The sequence below is a fragment of the Pituophis catenifer genome, unplaced genomic scaffold (genome assembly GCF_029215685.1).
Source record: "Pituophis catenifer annectens isolate HBS135680 unplaced genomic scaffold, rPitCat1.0.hap2 SCAF_4, whole genome shotgun sequence".
Taxonomy (NCBI): Eukaryota; Metazoa; Chordata; class Lepidosauria; order Squamata; family Colubridae; genus Pituophis; species Pituophis catenifer.
This window is the reverse complement of record NW_027256884.1, coordinates 31784829-31808944: the sequence shown is the minus strand read 5'-3', so window position 1 is coordinate 31808944 and position 24116 is coordinate 31784829. Positions and strand designations below refer to the sequence as shown.

Below are 24116 nucleotides of genomic sequence, written 5' to 3'. Positions count from 1 at the left end.
ACGATTAGCTTATGAGTTTCCTCTTGAGATTATTTTGTAACCAATTTTGTTGTATACATAATGTACAATGACAATAAAGGCTATACTAATTGTATATAACTTGGCTTGGTCCTTTCTCCACTTCCCCTTAGCACTACTTAGTTATGCCTTGGCAGCACCCTTTTTAGCTTTGTTCCCACAATGTGGGAACAAATACTCAAAGGTATATAAATATCCTCAATTTGTTGGTCACTATGTAGATCCTTCAAAACCTAAGGGACTGGTTTGGACAAAATTCAGCAGGACTTTTTCATACGGCTGTTGACAAAAATAGGATTGCCAACATGATCGCCAATGTCCGATGCTTGATATGGCACAAGAAGAAGAAGAAGAATGTAGATCCTACCTCAACCATTTCTCTTTCTGCTTTTGGTCCTTCCTCTCACACTTTTCTTTTGTGTGAGTTCCTTTCACACCCATCACTTTGAGTCACTTCTAGCTTGTCTGTTTTTAAACTAACTTCTGCCTAGGCTTCAAAGATGGTTCAGGAGGCCATCACTATTTCAGAAAGAAAACAACAGCATGCTTTTACTTATTTGCCATTTCCCCCATATTAGTTACCTTCTCTTCTGTAAGTGCTAGAAGATAACCAATTGCTCAGGAGCAAGGCAGCTTTCATCTCCATTCAAGGAATCTTGCAAGTTACATGATCATTTTGAGTGATGCCCAAAAGCTACGTGGAAGGAGGATAAGGAGGAACAGCCAGAAGAAGGCCAGGAGACAAGGTCTTTAAGTAATACCCTCTTCATTCTTGCTTCAATGCCTTCGTTGGTGGACCCTTTCCCGGGTGAAAGGGAAAGACAGTGAAGTCAGAAGCAAAACCCATCACATCTAACAACCCATATAACAACTGCTCATTCATAAATGAGGGTAACACATTTCAATAGGGACTCAGCATAGACAGAAGGGATGGAAAAAAGGGATTGTTCCTTTTTTGCTAATTGGGGCCTCAGACCATTATCCCAAAGTCCTTCACTAATATAACAGCTCTTTTCAAACTTATCTCTTTTCTTTTCTTTTCTTTTCTTTTCTTTTCTTTTCTTTTCTTTTCTTTTCTTTTCTTTTATTGTTGTTGTTGTTGTTCTTGTTGTTGTTGTATTATAAAATGGAGGTCAAGCTTTAAGCATATAAATATTATTTTTGTTTCATACGGAGTGTTTAGTTGAAGTATAGACTCTTAATTCCAAAGGATTAAGTCAGGATTAGCTTTTGCATAAACCCAGAGGATTTTTTTAAAGAAAATGTTTTAGATAAAGGTTCTATTTTCATGTCTGTTTAGGCTTATCATAAGTTCCTATTCAAGGGGGATTGCTCTGATTTTACATTCTCCTTCAGGCTGTCCAACTTTTCAAACTGTCAAAACTTTTCAGAGAATAGAGCTGTGCAGATCTGCCAAGAGAGAAGCACAGATTTCGCATTTAAACTTGCTTCCCCTTTACCAACTGTTCCAGTCAAAAGAAGTCTTTGAATCAACACTTGGCTTCTTCTGCACTAATCCGCTGATCAAGAGCCATGGTGGCGCAGTGGTTAGAATGCTGTATTGGTCTTTTATTTTATTTTCCATCTTTTCTATTGTCAAAATGTAATTATTGTTCCTTGCAGCAGTGATTAACTTGGATGGCTTTCTAACTCTGCCCCGTGTAATATGGTTGTGTCCTTGTTTGGCATGCATTGCTGAGGATATGTTGTAGACATAGATTTTGGTTGTAGCCCCCTCATTCTGGAACAGCTTGTCTTCCACTGATTGGATGGCTCTTTTCTACTACTATTCAGGAAGCCTGTCAAGATGCTGCCCTTCCATAAAGTCTTCGTAGCAGAAGATACCATATAATTGGCAGTAGCTGTTCGTGCTGCAATTGATCACAGTAGATATTAGTAGTCACTTCCCGCCTGGACTACTGCAACGCTCTCTACATGGGGCTCCACTTGAGGAGCACCCGGAGGCTCCAACTGGCACAGAGTGCGGCCGCGCGGGTGGTTATGGGAGCAACATGGCGCTCCCATGTGACACCTCTCCTGCGCGAGCTGCACTGGCTCCCGGTGGTCTTCCGGGTGTGCTTCAAGGTTTTGGTTACCACCTTTAGAGCGCTCCATGGCTTAGGACCTGGTTATTTATGGGACCGCCTACTACCACAAGCAGCCTCCCACCGGCCGGTACGCTCTCATAGAGAGGGGCTCCTCCGGGTGCCGTCAGCTAAACAATGTCAACTGGTGGTCCCCAGGGGGAGGGCCTTCTCTGTGGGGGTATCCACTATCTGGAACGAGCTCCCACCAGAGATACGGAGGATCCCGGATCTCCGCACTTTCCGCCGTGCTCTTAAGATTCTTCTATTCCAGCAAGCCGGCCTGGCCTAATTTTCTCCCCTGTTTTAAAATTCTTTTAAATTGAAATTTTAATTTGTTTTAAATTATTGGGATTTTTTAATTGTCTCGGGCTAAATTATTTAATCTGGTTTTAATTATATCTTTTAACTTTTGTATTTATGTATTTTATTTTGTGCCTGTTCACCACCCTGAGTCCTTCAGGAGTAGGGCGGTATATAAATCTAATTAATATATATATATATATATATATATATATATATATATATATATATATATATAATACTCCTCATATATGTTGTTTTAGTGTATAGTTTTATGAAATATCAATCCGTAGAATTTTCAGCAAGGCAACATATTAGTGATTATAATGAAATAAAATATGGTATATCATAGCATGTACAGTATACAGTATATCAATACACTTCTAGTGCATATTGTTCCTGGTTTTGTCTTATGCATCCACCAGAGGGAGAAAACATATAAAAAATATTTCAGGGCTGCTTTGAATTTGCTTTTACTTGTGATAAAGAATTAAGCAAAATTAAACTTTTTTTGATCACTAGTGGAATACTGATAATGATATTTACATAATTAGAACTAATTTTTAAGGATGTAAGTTTTCAGAGATGGATGCTTGAAGTTCTACAACTTGGCAGTGTCATGTCACTATTTTATTACCAGAGGTTTGGGTGAAGTGTTATCAATATATCATTGGTACTCGCTTCTATTTTTCCTCCAAACATCTAACTACGTTAAGCTGCAAATGTTCTGAGTCAGTTCTTGACTCCTTGTAGAGAAAGGGCAGGCCAATAAGCTCAGATCGACTCCTTAACAGGATGGAGACTTTTTCTGTGGTGGTTGACTTGTTCTAAATGGCATTGCATAAAATGTATTTAGATGTTCCTTTAGGGTCAGCTTTGTCATTGAAGGTTCAAGTAAGTGGGACAGGGGTGAAACCCAGCAGGTTCTGTCAGGTTCTGGACAACCGGTAGCAGAAAATTTGAGTAGTTCGGAGAACCGGTAGCGGACATTTTGAGTAGCTTGGTGAACTGGCAAATACCACCTCTGGCTGGCCCCAGAGTGGGGTGGGAATGGAGATTTTGCAATATCCTTCCCCAGGAGTGGGGAGGGAATGGAGTTTTTGCAGTATCCTTCCCCTGGAGTGGGATGGAAATGGAGATTTTGCAGTATCCTTCCCTTGCCACGCCCACCAAGCCTTACCATGCCCACCAAGCCACGCCCACAGAACCAGTAGTAAAAAAAATTGGATTTCACCACTGAAGTGGGACCATATTATTATTATTATTATTATTATTATTATTATTATTATTATTATTATTATTAATTCAATTTATATACCGCCCTTCTCCTATTGGACTCAGGACTCAATTGTATCTACTATCCCATCAGCTCTAATAGAAAAGGCAGGTTGCGGGTCCCATCCACAAAGGAATGTCACCTGATGGGACCCAGCCCAGGAGAGGGAGCCTTTTCAGCTGCAGCACCCGCCCTTTGGAACATCATTCCTGCAGAAGTCAAACTTATTCCATCCTTGCTGGCCTTTCAGAAGAGTTTGGAAAGGTGGCTTTGCCATCTGGCCTGGGGATTTGATCACAAGGTGTGAAGCCTGCAAAGTGGTTACATTGTTAGTGAATTGACTGCATTTTTCCACTGATTATATTTTCATAGTTTTTACTACGTTAATGTTTTTCATTATTTTGCTTATGAGGTTTTTTGTTTTGTTTTTGTTTTTTGTATTGTTTTTGTTTGCTTGTAATCTGTCCAAAATCACATATATGAGATGGGTAGTTCTATAAAATGAGCAAACAAAGAAATGACACAAGTGTCCTTTTTGGCTCTGCAAATCCTTCAAAGGGAGTGCTTCTTATTATGTAGAGCAGTGGTCCCCAACCCCCGGTCCGCGGACCGGTGCCGGGCCGTGGAGTACCTGGCACCGGGCCGCGCAGCGGCCGGGGGACATGAACGCTGCAGCGCAAAGGCTCCTGGGCCGTGCGCAAAAGCTCCTGGGCCGTGCGCAAAGGCTCCAGGGAAGAGAGCCCCGCGCAGGTACGCACGTGTGGCCCAAAGCCCCCACCCCTGCGCGTGCTCAGCGGGCCACGGTAAAATTATCAAAGGCTGATTGGTCCGCGGCGATAAAAAGGTTGGGGACCACTGATGTAGAGCATGCATGAAGCACTTTCTTTGACTCATTGAAAGAGCTACCTCTTTTTCCAGGGTCAAAAGCTGCTATCTAACTCTTCCTGGCTGCTCTTATATGCACAGCTGTTTTGCTGGGCGGCCTCTTAGTAACCAAACCAAGCCAAGTTCAAGTTTTGTTTTGACATATAAAATGTAAATGAATAGGATACTTGATAGACCTTCTTCCCTGTTGCAGACAAAGTCATTAAGATGAGTACATTGGACTGTGCATGCAACAAACTGGCTTAAGGACATATTTTAAACTTTTCTTAACAATAATTAATATAATCTATGGTAATTACTATTCACTTTTCTTCATCAAATATAAGGTCAAACAAATACATAAACTAATTTTTTTTTTAAAAAAAATCAGACGTTCAATAAGTGTTAATGATTGGCAGATTAGTCTTTGAACTGTTTGGAGACTTGGAAGCAAAAACAGCAATTTATATCTAATTCAAATATTTGCACTCAGACTTTTAGAATGAAATCCTTCTAGGAGAGCTCCAGCATGTGAACATATGAATATGAAAATACATTCTAAAACCATATAGCCTAAACAATCAGTAGAGTTAATAAATAGTTACAACTAAAATTGTGCCATATATACAAGTTCTGGTTAGAAAAAAAACAATTTCAATAGAGTAAGCTCTATCAGTATCTTTTCACGTTAATTTTTAATTTAGTATTAAGATGAGGTTGTAGTGATATAGAGTCAGGAGAGGACTATGTGACAACATAATGAAGAGAATGTGATCCTAGTTAGGAATGAAAGTAAGGTTACGATCAGAGAAGCATTTTGTGTGATGCCAAAAGAATGTTGAAAAGGGGAATAGATTTATTTAGTCTGCTGGAAATATGCATGAAAAATCATTTTGAGTCATTGGTGCCATGAGCTACTTCATATAATTTATTTATTTATTTATTGGTTAGATTTATATGCCACCCTCCTCCGGAGATTCAGGGCCGCTTACAATGCGTTTAGCAATAGCCTTCATACTTTTGTATATACCTGCTTAGTAGGGCTTTCGGGGCCTCCTAAGCGGTGTTCTTTTTTTTTATACAAAGTCATCTTATTGCCCCCACAATCCGGGTCCTCATTCTTTCCTTCCCAGAACTGCACATATGTTCAGTGGGAAGGTTTTGTCCCAAGCTGACAGCTAATTTTGCTGATAACATTGGAAGAATGTTGGACTTTGCTATTGACGCATAGGATAGAATGGATAGGATAGAATGTCAACAAGTGAATTTAGTGCTCAGGAGATCATAGTTGAGAGAAAAACAATCCCTCCATTTTGCTAATATGCCTTGGACCAGATGAAGATTGATTTTCTTGTGTCCTTTCATTTTGTCCCATTATTTCATTATTAAATCCCAGAGAAGAAAGCTTAAAAAAGATCTGAGCTCTGCAGATCCTTGCATGAAATGTTTCTTGTAAATTTACCCAAGCTATTAAAAAAAAAAGAAAAGAAAAGAAAAGAAAGAAAGAAAGAAAGAAAGAAAGAAAGAATTTATTTTGCTCTCCTACACTAAAATGGGAATATTCTTCTGCTGAGTCAACCATCAAGATGGCTTGATATAATATGCATTTTCATTTTGTTTTTAAAAGATGAAAGCTGAAAGTGGAGTACTAACATTCCCTTCTCCAATTTTTCCATGCCACAACCACCTGTAAGGTAACTTGAACTGGGAAATAATGACCCTGAAAATCATCTGGCAAAGTTCCATGGTGAAGATGAACCTGGTTAAAAGTCTCCATGGTTCTTGGTCTAACTGCTACACTTTCACTTGAAAATGAAATGCATTACATCACAAGAGAGTATTTCATTTACTGGAAATGTAAGGGAACATTATTTTTTGAGTTTGTGGTTAAAGTAAACACAGACTGCAATTTTCTTGTTACTCAAGATTTTGGATTCCAGTCAGTATTTATGTGCCTGCAAGTATAATATATGGCTTGAATTCAAGCTTGAGTTAGTATGCTAGTAAACCTGGAAAGCATGTTAATTCTGCTACATTTATGTTGTATCTGGATGAAGCTGTTTATGTAATAGTGTCAGTTCCTTCTCCTCTTGCCCCAACATAACTCTCCAGGATGATGTCAATATTCTGCACCATTAAAATCATAAATCACTGTGCCCTCTAGTAGTTCAAGTCATTTTACAATAGAAAAGTTGGCAAAGACATATATATGAATGTATAAACAGAGTTGATCCAGGGTTAACATTTTGAGCAATTCATTGCACAAACATCTGTTTCACAGAGAGGTCCTATTGATTTTTGTAATCTTTTCTATGCTACCTTAACATAGCTAAACTTGAGAAGGGAAACTTCTAATTCTAGCTCTAATTACAAGAACTATGTAGGTATTTAATAGTATCTTAGATCTTTATATTCTGAAATAAGCTGGAAGAGGTGCCATAAATAGATCCATTTCTGAATCATATTAGAAAGAACCATTGGCAATATTAAATCAATAGTTTGCACAGCTGTGGCTGTTCTATTGATTCCTTCTATTCTTTAACTGCCTAAACTTTGCCAACTTTCTTGTACTAAAGATTAGTTCAATTGATGTGTGTTTCGCATTTAAGTCTTTCATCTCTGTTTCCACTGGGACATTGTTGCTGGAATGAAAATATTACTGTACTCAAAATTTAAGAATTTGAGATGCACCCTAAACTATTCCTCTTAAGAAAAAGAGAACTCTCAGGAGACGTTTACAATTATCTCCCTCCACTTTATATTTATGAACATTTATGCATATTTAGACTCTTTATGGTAAAACATCCTAATTGCATATCAGAAATATGGCATAAAGGAGAGTTGATATTCCAGGCCCTGATTCTTTTTAGTTTTGCTTAGATTTGAGTTTATGATACATTTAGTAAGAATGATCTTCCATATTTTTTAATATTGTTGCATTTTTTGGGAATGTTGATTTGTAATAAATATGAGAGTGGTTCCAAAGCTGAACATTTTGTTTTATTAATGCATATGAATTTGTAAATAAATATTACTGCATATGAATTTGTAAATAAAAGAATAATTCTTCCAGTTCTAAACTGAGCCCCATACTTCATTTCCCTGTTTATGTTGCTTTGGCATTCCATTCTCATTCCCAGAATAAGCTGTTGTTACTATTGGTTTGCCTCTGAGAACCAATGATATTAAAATTGTCCTTCATCTCTTTCAAAATGAATATCTGATGAAGGTATGGTGAACTATTCCACACATGGACAAGGATTGGATAATAAAGTCACAGTACTGGTTTTATTACTTTATATACTTATATTGGTCATATGGGTATATTTAATTGGTTGTATGAACTTGCTGCAGTTGGTTTAATATTGGATAAATGAACATGGAAAATCTACTGACTAATAACAGAGGAATATATAAACTTTGTGTAAACATGTGGGATTGTTCTCACTGGACATTAGCTATGAAAAAAATGAGGTTGAATGATTCTTACCCTACCTAAATTTTTAAAATTAAGGTTAATAAAATTATTAACAAATTAATAAAATTTGTTCAATACAGTAGTATGCATGCAAAAAAGAAATATTTGCTTTCTTTTGAAATAATAGACAATATAAGAGTTGCCTAATGTTGTCTTCCTCTAACAGGGCTTTCCCAATAAACATTTTGGATTAATTATTAGATATTTGAGAACTCTATGTTCATGTCCTCTGTCAGCTGATATGTTTCTATGATTTCAAAATTTAACACTTTTATATTTACTGAGCTTTTAAATATTCCTCCTCTCTTACCTTACATTTAGGAGCTTTAATTTTTGTAACTGTCAGTCATTGACAAGGGATTTCATTTTAAGCCTTTACTATGCCTATTTTTGTGCTGCTCCCTTTGCTGCTGAACACAAACAAAAATGGATTAGTTATGTTGGAAGCTCATAACTGGATTCAATGCACATTAATTTTCTTGGATGACATGTCAAAATATTAAGTTAATTCTATTAAACTAAGATCCAGAGTATAAAACCAGAAAATAATGCACTGAAGTTTTCACAAAGAGAAAGATAATTTGTAAATGTGAAACTTACACTCTGTTTTAATTGAGCTCCCAAAATCTTCTGATGTCTAGAAAATACACCAGTTCACTTCACAGGCAGATAAAACTTTCAAATATCTTTAATTTTATATTATATTATATTATATTATATATATATCACAAATCTGAAAAGCCTTTTAACTTTTCAATTAAACCTATTTTCATAAAAAAAAAAAACCTCCACAATGCTTGTGATACAACAACACAATTAAAAAAGCATGTCGAATATATCACTTTTATTCTGTTCCTATAATCCAGTTAGCGATCATCTCAGTCATATCCTGTCACTGGAAATTCTGATTACACAAAATAACCCAAAATGTGAGCATACGAGTGGAATAACTATTTGGGAAATACAGAATTCTTTTCACTTTCTTCAAGAAATTTCTGACACGAAGTGTTGGATTAGGAGAGCAAGATTTTACAATGTTCCTAACCCCTCTTCCATTGAGTTGGCAGGCAATAGTCCTGAAGGCTTGGCTTGGCCTCTGCTTTTGTTTGAGGTAAATTAAATTGGAAAACAATTCAGCTGATTATCCAGTTGGGCACTACCTTAATTAACCCAACTCATGGTCTCAAGGGAACTGGAGGTTGTATACAAAGGGACCAAATATCACTGCTGAGCTTCTACTTGAAAGATTATCAATTATAAACCTTTATAAATCTTTAGAAAAGGTTGTAAAAGCTAGGAACACAAGAGAGCTGAAATGAAACAGTCTATGTGCCAGAAGAGGGTTGATACCAGAGAAAAAAGCTCTCGATAAATAGGAAAGTTACATTACTTTAATGTTACACTTAAAAATGGCAACATGTCTGAAAAGAAGAGTTCTGAACCAAATGAATATTGAATGTTCTAACCCAATGCATTATCACTGCATGAAATATGCCATTGGATGATTTTTAGGGCCGAGCAGTGCTCGACTCTGTTCTGGGTAGCTTTTGACGCATTATTCTTTTTATCCAAGGGATGAATTTAGACACTTTTGTGTAAACACCATATTTGCCTTTCTGTGCACATCCTTCCCCCCAACTGATAATCCCAGTAACAAAATGGGTATCTCTGTATGCAGTGATGTGGGGGCCCCCACTGTCTCCCTGGCATGCATCTTGAGCCAGAGTATGGTAGCCAGCACAGAACATATTTTCAGTAATTGGGAAATTGCTGGAGAGCTTGCAGACATGCCTGTCCACATAAGGAAGCTTAACCACTTTAAGTGTGTTGGAGGTCCGTCCTCTTTCTTGAGTGCGCCCAAATCCACTAACAATGCCTAAATCTTGTTTCATTAGGACTTGGTTGGCAAAATCAGCAGTGGGAAGGCAGGCAGGAATCACATTTTCAGAGAACCGGATAGGTGTCTTCAACTGGATGATGGCTATATCATAGTCATAGGTGGCCAGAACAAATTTTTGATGCACATATATTTTATCCACAGCGAGAAGACGTCCAGTTCTTTTTCTTGATATGTCGACTTCCCCTGTGGAAGACCAACTTAGTAAAATTGTATGGTACAACATAGCTATCCACATTTTTAATAATCAGATAAATATTTTTATATTGAAAAATAAATTATAAAATATATCTATCCAAGAAACATATCTAATCAGAATTATATATCATTGTTACAACTGTAAGGGTACTTTTGTCTTGTTTTGTCCCTATGCAATTAATTTATGTTAAAGCAATGCTTGAATGTGTTTCTTACATAGGAAAAGCAATACCAGACCAGAGGACAAAAATATAAGTAACCATGGTAAACCTCCATATTTTATTTTAAAAAGACTATAGGGGAAAAAAAAGACCTTTGAAGGGGAGAATTGTGTAGAACATTTCCATTTTTGCTGGACAAAATTCTGACCCAAAATATATGATTTACAAAGCACAATTGGCAGCCTCTGTAACAAACTCTGGCAATGCCAAAATGCAAAGCATGTGATGACATCATCACACCATTGCCATGACAACATATTTATATTGGGACATCTGAGGCAAGTATGTATGCTAAAGTATTTTACCATCTGTATTGCTTGTCCATTACTCATCCTCATTCTTTTTTCTGTCTCCCTGTGAATGCTTGTGACAATACCTTGGTTATACAATATTCTCAGCCAAAAATCGAATGAAATGTATTACAGCTTGTCCATTGTTTTTCAACCTTGGCAGTTTTAAGATGGGTGGAGCATGCTGGCTGGGGAATTCTGGGAGTTGAAGTCCACCCATCTTGAAGCCACCAAGGTTGAGAAACATTGGCTTAGAGTACCTAAGAAGCTAGTGTTCTGTAACATACGGATGTGGCATACAGGCTACAGATACAGCACTCTTAAACATCAAATGTCAAACATATAGCCATAGCAGAGAGTGAAGAATGTCATTAAATGCAATTGCCATTAACATTAGGATAGCAAAGAGATTGTACTGATTTTGTGTGGCTTGAGACATATTAGTAACCAAAAATAGATACGTAATTAAGGCTACAATTTTATGCATACTAATTTGGGATTACATCAGAAGACACAGATACTGTTGGCTTGCACTGTAAATATTTTTGAAGCTAGACAACAATTTAAATACCCACCTACAACAACTTTAATGCTCTTGGTTTGGTTAATGCAGTGGGCTGCAGTAAGCACATACATGGGACTCAAAATTGTTCCTCCACAAAACCCCTCTTCGTTGTCATTTATCAGAAGTGCCTAAAAATAGAAGTCATAAAATTATATGACTAAACCTGTCCAGAGTCAATTTATAGGGGAGATAGGCGGCATAAAAATGTAATATAATAAATAAACAAACAAATAAATTAAATAATCATTATTTTTGGAATATTGATTTCATAACAGATGGCCAGGAACATCTTCAAGGAGAGTCAAAAATGGCAGTTAGGACTATGGAATTTAAAATCCTATGCCTTTTTATCTATGTCAAGGGTGGATATGTGGAGATTTCATTGTGCAGTCACAGACAGTATCTTTACTTCTTACACACACACACACACACACACACACACACACACACACACACGTTATGAAAGTAATTGGGAATTAAAAGTAATGCATGTTTCATTGTTTCAACAAATTTGAGGTATAAATCAATTAGTATTCTGACATACAAATTGAACTCATTTACCTGCCATGGACATTCACCCGGTTTGCAGTCTGTTCCATTAACAACTCTGACATTACGGTCTGAATCATCTGATTTACTCAGCAAAGTTGCATTCTGTGACTGCACACTGGGAACTAAGCTAGAAAAATTTACAGGAGTTTCAACAAAATTATCTTCGTCAATCGCATCGTAGGCATCAGAGAAATCATCTTGAAATTCAGGCAGACTTGCTTCCCTCTTCTTCCTTGCTTTTATATTTCTACCACATGAAAAGTCACCTGAAAAATCATAATGAGGATTTCTAATTAAATGATGTAGCAATAATAGAACATTAGGTCGAGAAACAAGAATACAAAAAAAGAGAAGAAGACACCTTTATATTTAAATAATCTTATTCTGAGTGAGAGAACTATTAAGAAATTAGATAACTGCCATCTCTATTCTTTTAATAAAGGATAACTGTTGTTGAAAACTACATTTTGGAATGCTGATTAATTAGCCCACTTCTAACAATTCTGTCACTACATAAGAAAATAATTCCTATCGAAGTATAAAATTATATTTAGATAGCCTTCATTGCCAATGGACAGAGATAGATTCTGCCAGTAAAGGTACAGTGGAGTCAGAGTTGAAAAGCTATCAGAATGCATTAAAAAAGGTAGATAGAGATCTGACCCTTTTGTTACCATATAAAATGCTGTCTTTCTCCTTTATAATAAAATAATATATTATATAATACAACCAACAATCAAACTAAGTTATTTTTTTTAATGTTCTGACTTTTAAATTACGACAGAATGTACATAACCCAATAGGAATAACACACCAGTCCTTGGCTAACACTGATATGAGAAAAACAAAAAAATATATGTTATAATTAATTGTTTTAACTGAACAAACACATTCATACCTCCAGCAACACAAGACTGCCCATCATCTCCCAAAATGTAACCTTCAGCACATGAACACTGAATTTCGTTTTGATCAAGTTTGCAGAAGTGCCAACAGTCACCGTTGTCCAATCTGCAGGACTTATGTATGACTATGTAAAAAAATAAGCAGATAAAACATTAGTAGATAAAAAACATCTTCTTTATACAAAGATAAAATTGTGACAGCCATAGCCAATTTTCTTAGCACAGCAATCCTATGTTGCTTGCTTATAATGGGATGTTAGGGAAACTGGTTGTAGAAGCAGAAGTGGTGTTGTGGCCCACCAGCTGCCAGCGGAGCTGGCGGCAGACTCAGGTGATGAGAAACTTGGGGAGGAACTTGGGCCAGTTCTGGAGTCAGGGAAAGGCTCTGATGGATGCTCTGCGTCAGACGCAGAGATAGAGCCAGGGCTGTCTGGCATTTCCCAGCCATGGAGGCTGAGATAAGTGAGGAGGAAGAACAGCTAGGGCCTGTTCCAAATGCATGTATGTGCAGAGCTCTTAGGAGAGGAGAACAACTGAGGACAAGAAGTTGACTTGGGAAGCAAGACACACGTGGATGCTGAATGGCTCCTCCATGGCTGGGGAATAAATAGAAGGAAAGGGGAGTGGTGGTCATAGGATACAACAGTTCAGATTTTGGAAGATTTGGATCATCGTGCTTTGTGCCTCAGAGACTGCTTGCCAGCACTTAATTTGCAGCCTTGCGGCTGGGACCTCACGGTCTGGCAATTATCTCAAAAAACTGATAAGGTCTGTTACTGCAGTTAACTCTTTGAAGGACTATAGTCTGGACTTTTTGGTGTGTGAATGCCATTAATTCACAGGAGATAAATAAAGAGGGGTTTTTCAGGACAAGGAATCTATTTCTTGTTTCTGCTAAAGCTGGGTCAGAAGAGCTGGTAGGAATCTGATCTCCTCACTCTTTTCTGCTGATGGACCTTGTTTTCAACTATTGATGGGACAAATTGAAGAAAACTATAAGCCTCATGTATTTTTCCACCAAATAGAGGAAACCTATCAGCTAAACCTGGGGTTCTATATTTTTTGGGAGGGGGGCAGTTAGTTGCACATTTCTTTATCTTGGCTCCATCTTCATATTGGGATGACAGTGCACTCATCCAGCCTGATTAAGGTTCAGCCCATTTTGGTAAATGTCCTTTAAGCTAGAAAAAGCAAGTTAGTGTAACCAAGTTCCAAATTTTAGATATTAATGTAAAAACTCCACCTATTTCACATACACATTAATTAAGTCTGAGCTAGCTATGGCTGATCAGAAAAAGAATCTTGAAATTATAGTTTCCATTTAATGACCAAATAGTTTTAAAAGAGAAGTAGACAAATGAAAGGATAACCATGCTACTATTCTTTTTCACTGTATACTGTACCAGCTGTATACCAATAAGAAACGAGGATGTTAGCTACAAAAACATACTCTTTGACCTGATCCATCCAGGTGCTTTTTATCTTCTAATATTTCTGAATGGATTGTCCATATACTTAGGAACATCCTTTTCTGGGGTGAAATCCAGCAGGTTCTCACAGGTTCTAGAGAACCGGTAGCGGAAATTTTGAGTAGTTCTGAGAACTGGCAAATACCACCTCTGGCTGGCCCCAGAGTGGAGTGGGAATGGAGATTTTGCAGTATCTGTCCCCTGGAGTGGGGTGGAAATGGAGATTTTGCAGTATCCTTCCCCTGCCACGCCCACCAAGCCACACCACGCCCACCAAGCCATGCCCACAGAACCGGTAGTAAAAAAAATTGGATTTCACTACTGATCCTCTTCCATTATTTCTGCCAATAATATTGTTAAGAAGCTACCATATATTCAAGACACCAGTTCACCTACAAAGCCATTAACTTCCCATAAACTAAATCTGGGCCCCATATGTTTTTCTTTGATAGCAGCTAAACCTTGAAAAATTGTGTTAATTTTATTTGGGCATTCTTCCTCTTATCCCTCCCCATGACAAGTCTTGTAAAAATTTGAAATGACGTGAGATTTTTTTCTAAGTCTTCAAAGATTTCAGTGAAATCTTATGGGAACTGACAGTCCCTTAAATTGTAACATTATTGAGGTCATAGCAATAAAATGACCCTATTTCCCCTTAAGTCTTCTGAATTGCTCCAGCTCAACTTACGATATTCACAGTTTTTCCCTTGATAGCCAGCCAAACAGGTACAGGTATAGCTACCAATGCCGTCTTTGCAAGTCCCACCATAATGACAGGGGTTTGATAAACATTGATCCCCATCTAATATGAAAAAAAGAAGACATTAAAATCCAAAATGCAGAAATATTATATTTACACATTCAGAAGAAAAATCCAAGTTACTGTTATATTGTTTCCTGGAAGGGAAGTTCAAATGCAGTACCAAGTATGGAATTTTTAAGGTGGCCATAATGAATAATACTTATACTCAACTTTGGACCAATCAATGTTACCAAACAAATACAGTGCACAGAGTAAGGGTAGGTTCTACTTACCTTTATTACCGGTTCACATCGTGCCCTCGCGTGCTCTCTCACTTTGCTTGCGCTTCTGTGCAAGCGCAGATCACCTATGATGTTGTCCGGATCAGTGGGCGGAGCCTCCCACCAGTTATACTACCGGTTCTTGCGAACCGGTCCGAACCAGGGGCAACCCACCACTGGCACAGAGGAAGAGTTTACATGCAAATTACCAAGAAAGCTTTCTCACAAGGTATATAGCAAATCTAAACCAGTTTAACATATGGAACTACATTGTTGATCATTGAAATTATTAGAAGTTCTCCACAATGACTTGATTTGAGTAGGATGTTAATGGCCGTATATATTATGGACTTTGAAATGCTCCACATATGGATAATAACAAATTGTTTATGATCTTATATTAGGGTATCTATAACTGTGATTTTGCTAAGCTTTGAAGGATTTAAAAATCTGAATTAATAAAAAATGGGGTTCAACCAGTCAATTTTAATTTATCCTACCATGCGGTCAAAAGCCTGATTGGGCTTATTATCAGGAGATGTCTTATTTTGGGGAAACAGGGTATTCATCAAATAAATTGTATATATTTAACCATTATATTAGAAAAAATGTGTGGAGCAAAAGCAGATGATTTCTTACCTACATAACCATTCCAGAAGTTCTCCTGATTAAAAAAAAACATACACATGCACATTAGAGTTTAATAGTATTAAATAAAAATTACAAAGCCAGGGAATTAAACAAAAATAATTTAAGAAGAATCTTATGCAACATTTTGGTGACCAGTGATTAAGTACTAATACTAATATATCACGATATATCAGAAAGAGTTTTCCGCTCTCAACCACACTTCCATTGAAAAGTTATTTCTGTATTTTAAAAGCTCTTGTTATCTTTTTCTATTCTCCTGATGCAAATATGGACAGTCCTTTAATGAAAAGAATGATCTAGAATTTACACATCTTGATCAGAGTGATTTATTTGTGAGCTTGTTGCCTTTTAAGTAATGGGATAAACTGTAATTATTTAGACAACCATTCCAATATTTTGAGTTGGATTATTGGTGGATTTTATTTTTATTTTATTTTTTGCAGGATTTTAAGCATGGTTAATCACCTGATTAATTTTCAAATATAAAAAGTGGATGAGAAATATAACAAGATAATAAATTAATACAAATCTAATAAGAGCACTTTACACTTTAGTGTAAGAACGATCTGGGTGACACACAGATTTGTTAGATGCTCAGAGTATGGGATGGAAGTGGCTCCAAGTTCCAGTTTTCTTTAGCAGGATGGAGAAAAGAGATATATAGTCAAGAAGATGGAACAGCCAAAAGCAACAGAAAGAATCACAGAAAAGATGATCTGGTAAAATATTCCATGATGAAGACATATTGGTACTTGAAACCCATTTCATTTAATCTGATTTTGATTCTGAAGGCCTCACAGAAATAAGATGCAAAGAAACACACATGCATCAAAAGAGTAGATAGAGAGAGCAGTCAAAGATACACACTTACAGTTTTCTCTTGATCTTCAAATGCCTCCCTGGCTTCTTCTTTTGAGCATCTCTCCTCATAGCATTCCCTTTCAATGTTTCCAGGTTTAAATTCCTCAAACAGTGAATTAGCTCGTTTCGTTCTTTGCAAAAATCTATTTGCCACTTTGCTTTTTAAGAATACTAAAGAAGAACAAAACAAAGATCATACGGACCTGCTCCCCCACTCAATCCAAGAAATAATATTTTGTATAATTATAGTTAGGGATAATGCTATGAGAAATGATGGACCTGAGTTCTTAAAAAATCATTATTTCTTACATGGGAAGGATTTCACAAGCTTTTTAAGTGAGGAAGTGTGAATATGTGAAATGTGCAAGAGAGGAATGAGTTATTAGTTAACAAATCATGATTACGAACAGTTTTATCAGGCACGACCACAGGTAAACTAAACAGAAATAGCCTCCCATGGACATACAGAGCAACTCACACCATACTTATTTTACTATGATAAGATTCATAAATTTACACATAAACCTTTTCAACTACTGAATTCCACCATATGGGATTACAAGAGGCCCCAACCAGTAGTGGGTTCCACTTACCTTCACTACTGGTTTGGAACTGTGAGCATGCGCAAAGCTTCTGTGATGACATCTGAGCAGGTAGGCAGAGCCTCCCGCTGCTGCCACTACCGATTCGCCCAAATCGGGGCGAACCGGTAGAAACCCACCACTCGCCCCACTGTATATTTGGAGAACCTGCAGATGTCAGCGAGCTGAGCTTTATAGCCAAAATGCTCCATTTTGAATGCATTACATATTCCATGTAATGGCTCATTCAGAAGTAAACTTGCAGCCTGGGTTTATAGTATGCCCTGCTTTCCTCCCTCAGAAACCTATTCTTTCTCTCCAAAATCAGTCTTCTACCATCTATGTTTGTTTCACAGCAGAATTCAGTATTTTCTTTATTGGAGACTCTCCACTTTGACTTCTTTTATAACCTGTGTCACTTAATAAAGTGTTTTTTTTAAAAAAAACCCACCTCTATATTTCCTTATTTATATTTTATAGTTTTTATTTTTTTTACTTGTTCCTGTTCCCAGTGAGAATGAATTGCCAACCCTTAATTATTCCTTCTGTTAATTACATTTGTATTAGCTAATCTATAGCAATTCAGTCAATCTTCATAATCTCTTTTTAATGCTGATACTTTGCAACATTCCAACTGTCACTACTTCCCTTTCTCCTTTCCACCTTGATTTGTTTTTCAGTGACCGAAACTTCATAACAATCCTTTTCTCAGTTTCCCATCCATCTTGTTAATATTTAATATATAGAGATAGACTTGAAATCTATGGCAACTAGACCTTAAACTGTGACAAAAGTTAATTTTTTTCCTCAGTGAAGTTGATCCCATTGTTTCTTAGAGGCTACTTTAAGTCATACTGGCAATCTATGACTCTTTAGAAAGTCTTGACCCACAAGTTTTGGTCCATCATCCATCATCCACATTATTTATTCACTTCTGGTGTCTCCTGATTCTTCATTTAATTCTAACATGAATCTTTGTTCTTATGCTTTTCTGAGTCTCAAATTTCATGTCTGAAACGAGCCAATCTTGTATGACACCAGCCATTCCTTTAATTTCCTATAGAAGGTAAATAATTTCAAGCAGACTTTTTATTTCTACAGTTCTAAAAACTGCTAATTCTCTGAAAATTTCTTTTCCTAAATTTGGCCAATCACGTACATGTATTCTGAATTGCTGAATTGCTTTCTTAGCTGTCTCTTTTTGTATGTTCTCTTGACTTGCTACAGGCCGACTCTTGCAAGTTGTTTCCATAGTACCAGATCTAAAGGTTTCTCGCTCTGATCTTTCTTGACCTTTCTGCCACCTTTGATAAAAATGATCCTGGCTCTAGCTTATCTGGTTTTCCCTTTATCTATCAATCATTTTCTGATGTAGAAAGCTAATCCTGTCTGTTTCTTAGTTCCCACAACAGAAGTTCTTGTTCCCTTGTTTTATTCTACTGCATTACATTTCCCAACCTTCTGCCTCTGTTCAATATCAATCTACCCTAACTGACAAAATTTATTTATGTATAGAATTTGTTGAAATTGCCCAAAAGACTTGGATAACTTACAGTATAAGCTATATGAATTAAAAACACCAAAAAAACAACTCTCCAGATGAGAACAACATTACTCAACATGCAAGAAAGATTCAACAATGGGTCCACAGACACCCTAAACCTAGGCCTAGGAAGAGACCCAAGTCTTAAGAACCTTCCGGAACTCTAAGAGAGTGAATGCCATATTGTCTCTGAGAAGATGCGGTTTCAGAGGACAGGGATTGTGACAAGAAAACATGCTTCTTCAGTTCTACAAAATGACATTTAATTAAAGGGCACACCTACTTGGTCTATTTTAAATATTCACAAAGCATCTTTTACAAAGAATTCCAAGGCAGGTATGCATTGGGTAAAACAGTTACAGATAATCCTCAAAATATGACTGGATTGTCTGTCACTAAGCGTTGATGTGATTGTTAAATGAATGTGACCACACTTGATTTTACTACTTTTTTGCCATGGTCTTTCTGTTAATCATGTAGTCATTAACAGAATCACATAGTGATTAAGCAAATTCAGAATCCCCTGACTGCAAGGATGCTTTAATAGTAGTAAGGGTGAGGAGTGGTCATAAATCAGTTTTTTCAGTGCTGCTGTACTTTTCAATGGTTGCTAAAGATGTAATATTATATATTATATAATATTATATAATAAGTATATAACAAATAAAATAAAAGAGATATAAAACCTGTTCAAATAGGAATCAGACAAAATTCATTTAAAGCAATTAAAATGCCTCATTAAAATTAAAATTCATTTAAATGCAATTAAAATAGAATGGTTTGGTTTTGTAATGAAAAGAGAGAACGGTACCAATGTACATAGCTGTGACATTGAGGAATACAGAATAGACTTCCTTTCTCTTGCTATTAGATAAGGAAAAAATGGGAACAGCAGATCTGCCACTTCTCAATCCTGATCTCTCACAAGGAGCTCTACCTTATTTGGATTCAGTTATAACACATAATCCCTCATCCAGTCAATCATTGGTGCAAGTGTGGGAGCCATAGTATTTTTTGAACAGGTCATAGAGCAATAGATGAGTACCATCTGCATATTGATGATACCTTGCTCTAAATTTCCTGGTGAATTTCTTCAGTGTTTTGATGTAGCACAGAAGACAGAATATAGTCCTGAGCAGAGGTGGGTTTCAGCAGGTTCTGACCAGTTCTGGAGAACCGGTAATGGAAATTTTGAGTAGTTCCGAGAACCAGTAGTAAAAATTCTGATTGGCCCCACCCTCATCTATTCTCTGCCTCCCAAGTCCCAGCTGATCGAGAGGAAATCGGGATTTTGCAGTAACCTTCCCCTGGAGTGGGGAGGAATGAAGATTTTACAGTATCCTTTCCCCGGAGTGGGGTGGAAATGGAGATTTTACAGTATCCTTCCCCTGCCATGCCCATCAAGCCACAGCCACAGAACCGGTAGTAAAAATTTTTGAAACCCACCACTGGCCTTGAGGGATCTCACGTTATAGCTGCACTTGAAAAGCTCCAAGAGATTAGAGATATTCTGATAGACGGAATAGAGCCACTGAAATTGTTTCCAAAATAGGCAGATACAAAAAGATATTATGCTTGATTCAGTTAAAAAATACTGGAAGTTCAAGAAGAACCAACAATCATAGTCTGTCTATCCATGCTAAAAGATTATCTATCAGGCTAATCAAGGCAGCCTCAACCCCAATAATCTGTACTAAAACCAGTTTGAAATGGGCTGAGATAATCTACTGTCAGCCCTCTAAGGTAATCCAGACAAGAAGCACCAACTATGAGTATCAACATTACTTTCATCATAAAATTACAGTAATCTGAAAGTAACTCTTTTACCTTCCTGAAAATTAGGAGATTCAATCGTTGTCTACCTATAATGGATACAGGGATAACTACTTAAGGAATCTAATAATTTCCTCAATTTAATTTCCTTAAAAATAGAGTGGAATCTTTCTACAGTATCCCCAAAGAGGCATTTATGAAAGCATCTCTAATAACATATTGGACAGATGTTACAAGCCAAAGATCCAAAGGACAATTGCTGGAATATTCCACAGAATGTTGCAGCCTCTCTCCATATATTGTCATCACAAGGAATGCTAGGTATATCATTTTGAGCTTCTAAATGAAAGGCATGATAGAAATATAAGAAATATTTAAATACAACAAATAAGTTGGTAATAAGTAAGAGCTGTGGTGGTGTAGTGGTTAGAGTGCATTACTGCAGGCTACTTCTGGTGCCTGCCGGCTGCCTGCAATTTGGCAGTTCAAATCTCAAATCTCACCAGGCTCAAGGTTGACTCAGACTTCCATTCTTCCAAGGTGGGTAAAATGAGGGTAAAATTGTTGGGGGCAATATGCTGACTCTGTAAACCACTTAGAGAAGGTTGTAAAGCACTGTAAAGCTGTATATAAATCTAAGTGCTATTGCTATTTGAATAAAATTCTTCATTAGAAAATTTTTCCATTAGAAAATTTGAAGGGAGGGGCCAGGACTGCTGCTGATTCCTATTTGTTGTTAGTTGCGTGTCTGACCTATTGTGACCCCATGGACAATGTTCCTCCAGGCCTTTCTGTCCTCTACCATCCTCTGGAGTCCACTTAAACTCACACCTACTGCTTCAGTGACTCCATCCAGCCATCTCATTTTCTGACATCCCCTTCTTTTGCCTTCAATCTTTCCCAGCATTAGGCTCTTCTCAAGTGACTCCTTCCTTCTCATTAAGTGGCCAAAGTATTTCATCTTCAGGATCTGGCCTTCTAAAGAGCAGTCAGGGTTGATAAGTTTATTAGGATCAGTTTGTTAGGACTGACCAGTTTGTTCGCCTTGCAGTCCAAGGGACTTGCAGGAGTCTTCTCCAGCACCATAGTTCAAAGGCCTCAATACTTTGGTGCTTAGCCTTACTTATGGTCCAACTTTCACAGCCATACATTGCAACTGGGAAAACCATGCTGATTCCTATACACTTTGCATTTATCCCAATAAGAATCAGCTCTCATTTCTCACTGCCTTTTATGTTTGAAATGCTGTGCATTTAATCTCACGTCTAGTTAAACTATAAACCAGGTTTATTCTCCATCCCATGTGGCAGAGCTATCAGCCATTAATTGTGTACTGTATTAGGCCATGTTTCCTTTATTCTGCCCTGAAGTTCCCACTTACAGATGTGTCTGTTGAAAATGGCATTGGACTGAATAATTTTGTCCATTTCACTCTGCTTGGTGCTTCTATGCCCTCCTTGCTACAAGCAAGCCCATTCTTCTGCAGCTGCTGTTAAAAATGCAGGAGAGTCCTGTTAAGAACAGTTGCTGATAGCGTATAACAATGAAATCAACATGGCATATATTCATGCTAACAAGATGCTTACCTACAGGTTAGCACACAGAAAAACCAAATGCATTTTTGAGAAATGACTTTAGAATGACTTTAAAAGGAAATCAGCTGTTTGCTTACCAAGCCCAGTGAGGTTCTGTTACATTCAATGTATTGAATGATCAACCTTTCATTATTGTCAAAAATCTTTGGAGTGTCTAGAAGTACATTGCAAATAGGTCAAAAGTTTTCCCTGTCAGTTGTCCTCTGTCCTCCCTAACTTGTGAAATTTAAGGAAATCTTTTTCTCTCCACCGCACTTGGGATACTTTTCTCCTTTCATATTTCACAGAGGTCATCCTTGCCTTTTCCTCGGCTTTTCAAAGGTATCGTCATTTGTCACTGTGCACTTTTTAATTCTATTTATTTTTTGGGAGAACTCAGTTACCTGTTGATGGTGGGAATCTTCACAAACAGTGATTGTGGTTTTCTAACCCTTCTGAGTGGACAAAATTGATTTTCTAACCCTTCTGAGTAGACAAAATTGCAATATGAAGATACCTAAGCTCAGTTTTCTCTAGTCATTTCCTGCTTCCCCACCCCTGAAACAGGAGTTATTTCTGCAGTCTCAGAAATAGAATAGATTGCAATGTTTTCTGTTTTCATGCTTTCATAAGAAATGAAATTACACAACCCGTGCACACAAGAAAGCAAATATATGAGCATTTCAGCACAAAGACTTCCTCTAACCTGATTCTTATTTGTTGGCTGCACAAAAAATGATTAATACTTCTTCAAAAGAAATGAAACCAATTACAGAACCAGAAAAGTTGTAGGGAGAGAGCCGTAGGTATGACTGCAAAAAACTCAGAAGACTGGTAGCACCTTTTCAGACTAACATATTATATTAAAAGGCATAAGCTTTCAAGAGGTTCATCCGTTTCATGGAGAAGCTAAACTGATGCGGGATTTAAACTGAGATGGAGGAAAGGGAGGGAAAGACTGACAGATCATGCAAATGCAGTTCACATGTGAGACAAACAATAAGAAGGAGAGAAAGAAAGACAACAAAGAGCTTCTTACCATTACTTTCAGCCTTTGGGAGACTCCACAGAAAAGTGAGGATCAGACAGAGGAGTAGCTGAGGAGTCATGGTGCCTATCCGTGGAAAAGAGCACTTTGTTCTCTCTCAGGGCTGGCTATGAACAAGGTTCAAGCAAGCAGGCTTCCTGTTGTTCTTCCCCAGCCCTTATCATGTCCTCCAAAGCCTGTTTGTTTGGATATGGATGGATTCTTCAGATCATTGTGCTGACTAACTCGAAATGCAGATCTTTGCCAAGTAAGGTCATTTGAGTCAGTACAAGATTAATAGTATGAAGTGGGATGGATACCTCAGAAGAGAGCTGTCCCTCACTGTTAAGCACAGATATTGACACTTAAAGGAAGCTCACCCAGAAGTTGAAAGCAGATTATACTTAGGAGAAGAGCTTTCTCTCGGAGTTCTTCATAAAGAAATTTTAACACACTACATCTAGAGCAATTTGTTCCTAAGGAAGTCCTAGCAAATGCCAACACTACTATTTTTAATAAGTCTACTTCTGCATATTTGAACAGAAGAGAGAATTGCATTTGCCCCTCTTTCTTTCTCTCCTTCCCACAATTTCATAAAGCAGCAGAAAGTACAGCACTGTAAGTCATATTTTTTTCAAATAAAATATCTTTATTACAATCTTTGATCAGCCTTCACAATAATAGTACAGTACAGTGGTGGGTTCCTCCCGGTTCCTCCCAGTTCCGCTGAGCCGGTAGCGGTGACGATATGACATCACCGAACCGGTTCCGGGGGCCCCTCCCCCTCCACCCGCCCCCCGCATTATTCTTAACTTTTATTTGGCCCCACCCCCAATCTATTGCTGCCTCCTGAGTCCCAGCTGATGGCTAGAGGGAAAAAAACTGTTTAAACTCTTCCCGCGGGGCTTCAAAGGGCCGCCCTACAGCTGATCAGTGTTAAAAGAAAACAAATGAGTAGACTGG

The 24116-nt window shown here is 37.5% G+C and overlaps 1 protein-coding gene across 1 annotated transcript; it reads right to left on the bottom strand.

Moving 5' to 3' along the window:
* Window positions 1-8695: 8695 nt before the first annotated feature.
* F10 (coagulation factor X) lies at window positions 8696-23318 on the bottom strand. The gene is made up of 8 exons (XM_070943181.1): window positions 23166-23318; window positions 16666-16826; window positions 15783-15807; window positions 14809-14922; window positions 12645-12776; window positions 11756-12012; window positions 11205-11322; window positions 8696-10106 (listed from the first exon to the last, which is right to left on the bottom strand). The coding sequence occupies exons 1-8, from the start codon at window positions 23233-23235 to the stop codon at window positions 9532-9534; spliced, it is 1452 nt and encodes a 483-aa protein (XP_070799282.1). The 5' UTR covers window positions 23236-23318; the 3' UTR covers window positions 8696-9531.
* Window positions 23319-24116: the final 798 nt, after the last annotated feature.